Source organism: Gymnoscopelus braueri (assembly GCF_963280865.1).
Source record: "Gymnoscopelus braueri genome assembly, chromosome: 22".
NCBI lineage: Eukaryota > Metazoa > Chordata > Actinopteri > Myctophiformes > Myctophidae > Gymnoscopelus > Gymnoscopelus braueri.
In genome coordinates, this window is record NC_137624.1 from 36,119,552 (window position 1) to 36,130,208 (window position 10,657).

Here is a 10,657-nt window from a genome sequence, read left to right on the forward strand (position 1 = left end):
CTCTCCAGCTCTTTAATAAACAGAAAATACAGTTTCAGGTATAGTGACAACATTTCAGCCAATCAGGAGAGAGTACACATTTATCAGCTTCATTTTTAAAATGTTCCAGTTCCAATTTGTTCAGATAATTTATTTGTGTCACAACTTCCAATTTCACTTGTTTAATATCCTGTATCCTGACTGAGTTCTCTATCCTGATTGGATAAAATTGGCATCCCGGCCTGAAAATGTTCTGTTTAATAAAGAGCTGGAGAGACATGGAGACTCCTGTTACTGAACAAACACTCTATAGCAATGAGTACTATCAGAATATAGAGCTATTTAACACTTATTTTGACCAAAGAAAATCACTTACCATACCTTTAATGTTTACTAAATATGTCCTTATGTCCGTCCGTCTCTCTCTCTCTCTCTCTCTTTCTCTCTCTCTCTCTCTCTCTCTCTCTCTCTCTCTCTCTCTCTCTCTCTCTCTCTCTCTCTCTCTCTCTCTCTCTCCTCAGACTCTTAACAATGCAGCAGATGAAGGAGAACCTGACAGCCCAGGTGAATGAGACTCTAGCCAGTCAGTTGGCCCTGGAGGAGAGCTCTGCCGGGCTCCATGTTGTCCTGGCTAACATCACCTCCTCCCTGCATCAGCTGTCTGCCAGCGGTCCATCACCAACACCAGACTCCAACCACACAACACCTGGAGGCAACCACAGCACAGCTGAGGTCAGTGTGGTGGCTGACAACTGAAAATAGGACTGGAAGCATTTTGTTGTTCAGTGCAGCCAATCACTCACTATATACTGTATCATTTATGTTGTCAGAAAGTTTGTGTTCAAAACTGATACTTTTTCAGGAGATGAACAAAAAAAAGAACCTGTGTTCCTATATAGATCCAATGTTGTTAATTATTTAGACCCAATTGATTGATTGATTGAATACTTTATTAGTCAAAAATGTAAACATCACAAGGTACAGTTAGACATTAAGGCTAAAAAGGGTAACACAAAAAGGTCCTGGGGATTTGTTTCCATTGTGGTCCTATGTACAGTATTCAATTCATCAACATAGCATAAAAATAACACAATAATACATGTCGTCAACAAATACAAAACACTAAATGTACATGTGAATGTGTGTGTGTGAATGACACTTCCTTTCTATGAGAAATTGCATTTAACTCCCCTTGTGATCTCCTGATGGGTCATTTTTTAGGCCAGTTTTGAAAGACACCAGTGATTATCTTTTAATGGATTCGTGTCAGTCAGGCTCTTGTTAATAGTTTTCTACTACTACCCTACTACTCTAATATTACTATATATATATTTATATTTACTTAAATACAAATTTAGGGGCGTAGCTGAGTTGTTAGAGAGGCTGGTTGGTAATCAGTACATGTCACTGGTTCGCCTCCTGGTTCGTCCATATCTATGTCTCGAAGCGTCCTTGAGCAAGACACCTGTCCCCTAACAGCTCCCCCGCAGCACGCTCATCATGACCATCTGAGCAGCCATCCGCTGGGTGAAGCTGAAACAGATTTTGTAACTCTATATTATCATTGACTATATCGTCTCTGTCGGGTGGAAACCTCATGTGTCCAAACCTGTTACTTTTCAGGATTCAAATAAAAAAATAGCAAGAGTAGCAGATCTACAAGCTCGAAACGCGCCGCTTCGCGCCGCGTTTCGAGCTTGTAGATCTGCTACTTTTGATGCGTTTGTGTGACGCTGTAGTGTGATCAAGTAAGGGCCGGGGGTTAATTTACGAAAAAACACAAAAAGTTAGAATATGGAGATAGGAGGTTTCTGCCCGACAGCACTATGTTTAGGAATATTAGATGAGTCTCAACGTGTTCACCTTTACTTTAATGTCTTATGACGTTTATGACGTTACAATAAAGAGCTGATTCAGCAGATGATTTCAGGAAATATGCAAACTGACATATATCGTTGCTGTCCAAAACCATACCGTTTCTATTATTATTTTAAAAACATTTCAACACAACGCCTTGCATCACAAGGCCCTGTGAACTTGTAGATCTGCTATTTTCGCGACTTTTGTGTGCGACATTCATATGTGATGAAGAAGGGCATTAATTCACAATTTCTGCCCGAGAGCACCGATTTATCCAAACCTTTTTCTTTTTTTTTCTTTTTAATCTAGTATAATGGGTCCTGTCGTTATGCATTTATGTCAAAAACGGATATGATTAAGATTTGGGCTAAATCAACAGATGGGGGTTTTATGAAATCTGGCTCAGAACATACATTTCTGAAAAGGATATTTGCAAAGCTGGTTATATAATGTGTGATGCGCATGAAACCAAACAAAGGTCATGCGGATATTTGTGTCCAAATTAGATTATTAGATCTATTATTAGATTAAATTAGATTCACAGTAAATTGCGCTAATTTACTGTTAAAATAAAATGTAAAAGCTAAAAAAAAAATTACAAGCTGTGAGCTTGTACATCTGCTCATTTTGAAAATTCTTGAAAATTCTTGAACACTTTTGGAAAGTCTTTAATAATTTTGAATTTCTTTTACCACAAATCATCTCTTCTGGAGGTCCCTTGCAGAAAATATTTTCAAATGGGGGTCCACGGCCAAATACAAATCAATTTGGGGGTCCTTGACATGAAAACGTTTGAGAAACACTGGAATATATGACTGATGGAGTCATAAGCGTTGTTTCCTGTGCCAGCAGCAGCAGCATCATGGTGAGGACCTGCTCAGAAGAACATCAGAGCTGGGCCTGCATGTCCAGGCCAAAGAGGAGCTGGTCAGTAAGATCCGCGAGGAGATGGATCCTCTCATCCAGACAGCCGGCAAAAACCTGGAGATGGACAATGACATCCACAAGGTGATTGCATCAGTCACGCATGCACGCTCGCACGCACACACACACACACACCAAGGTTATTATAGTATTTTTTTTTCGTTAACTGAACTAAATAAAAACTAGAATACTAGAACTAGAAAAAAGATAACTAACTGTATTGTGTGTTTACAAAACAAACTGAAATTATAGACAAAATGCCCTTCGTTTTCGTTGTTCTCGTTTATTGTCCAACAGTAACTGAATATGTATTTTGAAATGGTATCTTTTGTTGAGTTTTTATTATACAATACTTACTCTGACCTTTGAATCCTGCAACCGACAAATAACCCAAAGTATGAAAAAAAAACACTAAAACTAATAAAAACTAAACCAAAACTAAGCGTCGTCACAAAAATAAAAACTAATAAAAACTAGCAAACCCTTCCTAAAAACGAATGAAAACTAAATGAATTACAAAAGAAATGTCTGAACGAACTAACACTAAATATAATGAAGAATCCGAAACTATTTAACCTTGGTGCACACCACAGGTTCATCTGTACTGATTATTCCCATGCTCCGTCCCTCCCTCCCACCGTGGGACTTGACTTTGATCCTATTTCAGTGGCATTTTCAAACAACTCCTCTCCTTGGCTCCTGCTTCAGAATTATAATCAAATTTTCTTTCTCATCATCACACAATTAGGTGTAAAAGAGTGGTTCGGCTTCTTCTTCTTTCTCCTCTCAACATTTGCCGTTAGAGGAAGAGTTGGAATAGAGAGAGAGAGTCTAGAGAGAGAGAGTCTAGAGAAGAAAGGAACAGTCAAACAACAGGAAGGCACAGTCAAATTAAATATATAAAGTCCAATATATACATAAGGTGCGTGATTAAAAAATAGCAATGGATATTTATCCATTCGTTAGGCTTTGTTATCCTCCTTCATATGCAGGAGATTTTTGTGCCACACATCAATGAATATTCCTCCTTTTGATAGAAAGTTTGCATCTCTTACTGACTCCAACTCTCCAGGAATCGCTGAGAAAACTCGAATAGTGATAATAACCGTTTGATAGTGTGCGGTGTCAAAGAACGCCAACCTGCCTGCCGTTGAAGAGCTGTGAGTAATGTGCAGCAGAGGAGGGCCAACATTAAAAGTAATAAAATGAGCTGAACTAGTCATTTATTTCATGCTTTAAAAGGAAAGTGGGTTATCCTTGTCCCTATGTCTTTCTTTACTCAGTGAGATAGATAGGAAAGTGCAGGAGACAGTGTAGGACACGGACACACACACACACACACACGAACGCACACACACACACACACACACACACACACACACACACACACACACACACACACACACACATACACTCCGACGCACACACTATTGTCACTACATACAGGTAGGCCTACTGTACTGAAGTACAATTTTTAGGTGTTTTTACTTTATTGGAGTATTTCTAATTGTCAGTACTTTTACTTCTACTCAACTCCATCTCAGAGGCAAATATTATGCTTTACTCCCCTTCAATTATTTGAAAACTAGTTACTTTGTTACTTCATAGATTTTGATTAGTATTACAAAACACACTAACCACTTCAGTCCTGTATATATTTTGGCCATTTGAAAATAGCAGACCTACAAGCTCACAATGCGTCGCGATGCGACGCATTGTGAGCTTGTAGATAGGCTATTTTCAAAAGATTTATTTATACATTTTGAACCTGTGAAAAGAGACATTCTGCATAATGACTGCTTTCTACTTTTGGTACTTTAAGTACATTTTGATACCAATACTTTTGTACTTTTACTCAAGTCAATTTTGAATTCAGGACTTTCACTTTTAACAGAGTATTTCTACATTGCAGTATTGATACTTTTACTTAAGTAAGACATGTGTGTTTTCTGTGTCTCTCTGAAGCTGAAAGCTCGTGTTCAGGGGGCAACGGTCATGGCCTTGTCATCTGTGGTGGCAGCTAAAGAGGTTGAGTCAGAAACCATCCGACTGCACAGGGAGCTGACAGGTGAGAGCAAACTGAATGAAATGGAACGTGAAAGGATAATAATAATAATGGTTACATAACAGCCGCATTGTGTCGTTCCAGTGCTTTCTTACAATTGTATTGATACTTAACCCATTAAAACCAGGAACGCATCTGTGTAACCATAAACCATTATTTTATACTTTGGCTGAATTTGTATTTTTTAAAGCGAACATTTTAACTCATAATCTTTGCTTCTGGGGATTCTACAAATGTCTTCTAAATCCTGACAGTTTTTTTTAAAAACGTATGTTTCTATATCAGTGGTTCAATTAGAGTTTTGCACACATTTGCACACATTTTCCAAAAAAAAATAGCTGATCTACAAGCTTGTAGCACGGCACTCGGTGCCACACTATGAGCTTGTAAATCTGCTATTTTTTGAATAGCCAAAGAAATCTAAAATAACACAGATGCGTTCCCGGTTTCGATAGGTTTAAATGAATGCAAATTTAAATTAATTTGACAAAATGCTAAACTCTTCCGGTCCGGTGTGTGAAAGACCTTCAAATGAACACCTGAGCATTGATTGGACGGTGTTGCTGTCTGTCTGTGTGCCTCAGACATGCAGAGGGAGTGGCCTAAGCGGCAGGCTCAGACCAAGGCTGCCCTGAAGAAGGAGAGGCCGCTGGAGGAGAAGGTTCTGACCGACGTCAGGAAGAAGATCAAGCAGATGGAGAAGATGCTGAAGCCGGTGCTGGAGAGCGCCGGCGTCTCCAGGAACACCAGCAAGGAGGCAGAGCGCACGGCACACACTGTAGCAAAGGTGTGTGTGTGGAGCGCGCGCGCGCACGTGTGTGTGTGTTTGCGTGCGTGCGTTGTTGTACTATACACTAGGTCCAAATGTCCCCTCAAGTATTAAGGAAATGGACTTTGAGAGGACTATTTTCCTGGTCCTCACAAGAGAAATGGTTGTTCTATGTTTAAACAAGACTGACATTTAAATGTTATTCACAAGGTGGCTACCAATATAAAGAAACTGAGTGCATCTCTGTCTGTCTTTTTATGTGTGCGCGTGTGCTATCGCGCTTGCCCCCTTAAGTGGAATCTGACACCGCTGTGCTCTGCCGTGTGTCCAGATCCCATAGTCCGAGAGGATGGCGAGTCCTCATTGGCCGGCCTTGGTAAGAGGCCAGCCAGAGAAAGTGTTGAGAAGTGACGACTAGGTACAGGTCTGTCTACAGACAGGCTGGCTTTTCAAGCCACCCCTTAAAAAAATATTATAGAGTAAGGCTTGCAATTAGGAAAAGATTCATTTGTGTGTGTTCATCTGTGTGCATGTGCGTATGAGAAAAAAAACAGTAGAACAAAAAGTGCAAGAAAGGTGTGTGTGTGTGTGTGTGCGTGTGCAAGGCTATAAACACACACCGTATGAACTATGGTTCCACCATCTGCTAAATGTTTGTGTCCAGGAATCCAAGGCCACTTTAACTCAGGCCAAGCTCACCAGGACTGCGTCTGGCCAGCTCCGCTCCCAGGTAGAACACACTCTGCAGCAACTGGCCGAGCAGGAGAAGCAGACGGCCCACGCACACGCCCAGGCCACCTCTGAGGTACGCTATGCGCATGCTGATTTCTGTTCCCTTTTCCAGGGACCCCCTCCCCCATCCAGAAGCAAAGATTTGCACAAAAATGTTCACGATTTTTCAAAACATTGCAGATCTACAAGCTTGTATATCTACTATTTTTGAATTTTTTTGCCAAAATAAATCTAAAATGAACCAGACGGCCCGCGCACACGCCCGCGCCACCTCTGAGGTACGCTACGCCATGCTACGCATGCTGATTTCTGTTCCCTTTGTTGTTGTTTGATAGATTGCATCGGGGTTTGATGATTTGTGAAAACAAACAAATCTTTTCACAATGCGTCGCGATACGACGCATTGTGAGCTTGTAGATCGGCTATTTTCAAAAGATTCTTTTATACATTTTGAACTTGTGAAATGGGACATTCTGCACAATGACTTTTGGCTTTTACTTTTGGTACTTGAAGTGTATTTTGATGCCAATACTTGTGTACTTTTACTCAAGTAAATTTTGATTACCGGACTTTCACTTGTAACAGAGTATTTCTACACTGCAGTATTGATATCTTACTTTAAAAATGTGAGTACTTTTTCCACCACTGCTTATAAGCCCGATATCCTTCTTTGATATGACGTGTTGCATTGCGACACGTTGTGACCTTATAGACCTGGTATTTTAGCTAATTATGAATACAAATGAAATAAATATAGAATTTTTGACAAAATCACATAATGTGGTTAACAAACTTGTTTGAATGAAATTTTCAAATGATAGTGATATAATCACGTATAAATATCAAACATATCAGACAGTTTTGAATTCAGTCTGACCAGAAGCATGGATAAAATAAAACATATCCCCACTGGCCATAAACATGAATGACCAGATGGGGATATCAAAAGCAGAGACATGTTCAGATGATGTCTGAACTGGACATAATATGGTGTGTGTTTCCTCCCCACCAGCCCGAGGTGTCCCTGACCAGTGTGAAGGAGGACATGGAAGCTGCCAAACTCCGTTTAGAAGCCTATTCTAATACACTGACTGAGCTCATCAATAAGATAGGTAGGGACCTTTTTCTTATAGCGCAGTATTTCTCAAACTTTTTCATGTCAAGGACCCGCAAATTGATATATATTTGGCCCCTTTCAAGATGATTTCCTTCTGTAGTGAAAACAAACTGCAAAATGATTTTCATGACCATCTAATACATTGGTTCTCAAAGTGGGGTCTGGGGACCCCCAGGGGTCCTTGGAAGGGGGGGGGCTCTACAAGCTCACAGCGTGTCACTTAGTGCCGCACTGAAAGCGTGTACGTCTGCTATTTTTGAAAATGTTTGAAAAATATCTAAAATGTTTTTACATAAATCTTGTCTTCTGGGGGTCAAAACCTTTTCAGATGGGGGGGTTCGTGGCCAAATACATATCAATTTGGAGGTCCTTGGCATGAAAACGTTTGAGAACCACCGATCTAACAGCCCTTGAGTGTCCTACTGATGTGTTTTCATAGTCTTCTCCCTCTTTTAAACTCATGAAGGGTCCTTATTAGCACAAAGCCTGAATGTCAACCCAATAAAGAGTTTCTGCTCCTCTTTAATGCCTCATTTAGTATGGAAATCCCATCCGCCACTGTTTTATCCCCATGGTCATGTTTCAGCATGAAAGGCCAAAATGTCATCTGTTAATCGGCCCAAAAAGCCTGTACTTATGTCTTACAGTCCAAGTGGGTTGAAATGATACAGCGAGTGCAAAAATTAGCCGAGGGAATCGTACAAGTTCCAAGTTCATGATGAATAATTTCCAACACTTAATGTACTGTAAAAGGCAGGCAACTTTCATCTTTAGTCGAAAGGTTACTCTGCTTATGATTATAATGATCAAATCAATATAGACCACGTAATGTTTATATAGTTTCTATTTATTTGAGTGATGCGAGTTTGTCTAAGCCTTTCTAATCATAGTGACCTTAAAAAGATCTAGCTGATCATAATATTGTTGCAGAGCTCTTATCTACAGCTTGTGTCTTTTCAATACATTCTCACACCCATCGTGTCAAACAGGAGAGGAGTTGGGGCAGAATTTGAACATACGACACTCGTCTGAGACGATGGGACAACCTGCATCAAATCAAATCAAACTTTATTTATATAGCACATTTAAAAACTACTGTCGCCGACCACGTGCTGTACAGGTCAAGAGAACAAAACAACAAGTACAAAATACAGTGAAAATACAATCAAATCGCAAACAATTAAGCGCCAGACGGGGCTCTCCTGCTGCATCACATCGTTGTTGATTTGCGATTCCAAGCCTATTGGTATGCAACTTCAACGCCGAGTCGGCAGAAGCAGACATCGCACCACTCGGTGCGGCCACTCGTTTGGGGGCTCAAGTCTGTTTCTACATTGTTTAAATGTTTTTAGCGGACTTGTCAACCTATTATGATTCGTGGATGAGAACGGCACTTCCACATTCTAGTGGACGACGGCCATCGCGTCAAACGGATGGTGGAACGGGGTGATCGGTGCCCCAACTCGTCACTATAGTAAAACCTGAGAGGCAGAATAATCATGGTCTTTTCGCAAATCCGAAATGGGGAAACTTCCATGTTATCTCCATCTCTGATCTGGTCTTCTCTCATCCGTTGCACGGTGGTTTGCAGATGAGAAAGTTCCCCTGGAGCGCTTCGACCACGTGCTGAACGAGACGGCGCGCCGGCTCACCATGCTCCGCGGCAGCGTGGAGAGCCCCGGGCTGGGCTGGAAGATCCAGAAGCTGCGCCTGGCGGCCAAGGACCAGCAGAATCGCCTGGGCGTGCTGGAACAGGACCTGCAGGAGATCCGAGAGGAGAGGGACAGTCTGAGGGACATCACCCTGAACCTGCCTCAGTCCTGCCCCCAAGCCACTGCAGGAGCGGGCAAAGGCTAGGGGAGGGGGGGAATAGGTGGGGGCGGGGCAGGTGTGTACTGGGTGGCAACCACTTTGAACCCCCAGCATCCGTATTCTGGGGGGAGAACATTAGCTAAAAAAATAGCTCGATCTACGAGCTCACAACGCGTCGTGTTTGCGACGCGCTGTGGGCTCGTAGATCGGCTATTTTTTGGCGAAGAGATTTGGTAAGCAGAGCCAGCTCAGGTCCAGTTTGCGAAGTCTAGAGGGTTTTAATGTCACTGCCAAGACCGCTGCAAATTAAATGAGTTGGTTGGTATACTGTGATATACTTTGTTAACTCTTTGACTGCCAGAAATAAAACATCGTTTGCTAAGCCACTGGCAGCGATTTTCGAGTGTTTTCACTAACCTTTGAAAAATTATAGAATATTTATCTCCAGTATGATGATAGATCCCCTGATCACTTTAAAAGACGTATCCGAGTCTCGTGGAATCGGGGTGTAAAAAGTGTGCCGTCGCGATCATCCATTCCATAGTTATTGGCTGTTGAATGTAGGTTGTTTTCGCAAAAAGAAAGCAGAGAAAAGGCATTTTTTACAAATCCATTAACATGGAAGTGAATGTGGTTGTGTTGATTTGCTGCTTCTTTGCTTCACTGGGAGTCAAATGGTGACTCATTAGTTAGCGAACAGCGGCATCTAGCGTAAAACCACTGAAAACACAAAATCTCGTCATTGGCAGTCTGCGCCTTATAGTCAAAGAGTTAACTGCGTGCGGTGTTGTGAACTTAAAATAGCCGATCAAGCTCACAAGTTATAGGCCTGCTATTTGCGGTGCGCCACACCGGCGCGCGACTATAAGCATAAGTCAGGTTTTAACTGGGAAGGTTCTGGCTCGCTAAATGGGACTTGTGGTTATTTTTATTTCCTGCCCTGTCTAGAGAATGATATTGATGTTCCTTCCAAGTCTGTACAGAATTGATCCTCTTTTCTCCTGGTGCTGATGTATAAATGTGTAGAACCATAACACACAAGCACACGCACACGCACACACACACACACGCTTGGATATCCGGCAGTACAGACTTATCCTCTGTGTCTCCCATTAATTACATCCTCCTCCTTCCCGCTTACTGTAAATTCCCCTACTCTTTTTTTTATATTTTTTATCATCCACCGTCATATTACCAACAACATCAGAAGTTGAATTAAACTATGAATAATAACTAACCATTCTGAGCTGCCAAGAGTGCTCTGTCAAGTTTTAAAATAATGCAGATTTTCTTTTTGTGGGGGGGTTTTAACCCATTTAGATCGGGAAAGAATCTGTGTGATTTTTAGATTTTTGGCTATTCAGAAATAGCAGATATACAAGCTCATAGCGCGGCACTA

General features: G+C 41.4%; 1 protein-coding gene across 3 annotated transcripts in view; it reads left to right on the forward strand.

Moving 5' to 3' along the window:
- Positions 1 to 9,303, forward strand: part of lamc3 (laminin, gamma 3) — a gene marked incomplete at its 3' end in the record, with an annotated part of 219,918 nt that extends 210,615 nt beyond the window's left edge. The window contains exons 22-28 of one of the 3 annotated variants that reach the window (XM_080420017.1): positions 501 to 711; positions 2,689 to 2,847; positions 4,729 to 4,831; positions 5,413 to 5,615; positions 6,262 to 6,402; positions 7,342 to 7,441; positions 9,038 to 9,303. In XM_080420017.1, coding sequence (XP_080276143.1) covers positions 501 to 711; positions 2,689 to 2,847; positions 4,729 to 4,831; positions 5,413 to 5,615; positions 6,262 to 6,402; positions 7,342 to 7,441; positions 9,038 to 9,303 — 1,183 coding nt within the window. The remainder of the gene's footprint in view (positions 1 to 500; positions 712 to 2,688; positions 2,848 to 4,728; positions 4,832 to 5,412; positions 5,616 to 6,261; positions 6,403 to 7,341; positions 7,442 to 9,037) is intronic. The other 2 variants (XM_080420018.1, XM_080420019.1) reach the window with 2 other exon arrangements.
- Between the last annotated feature and the right edge of the window lie 1,354 nt (positions 9,304 to 10,657).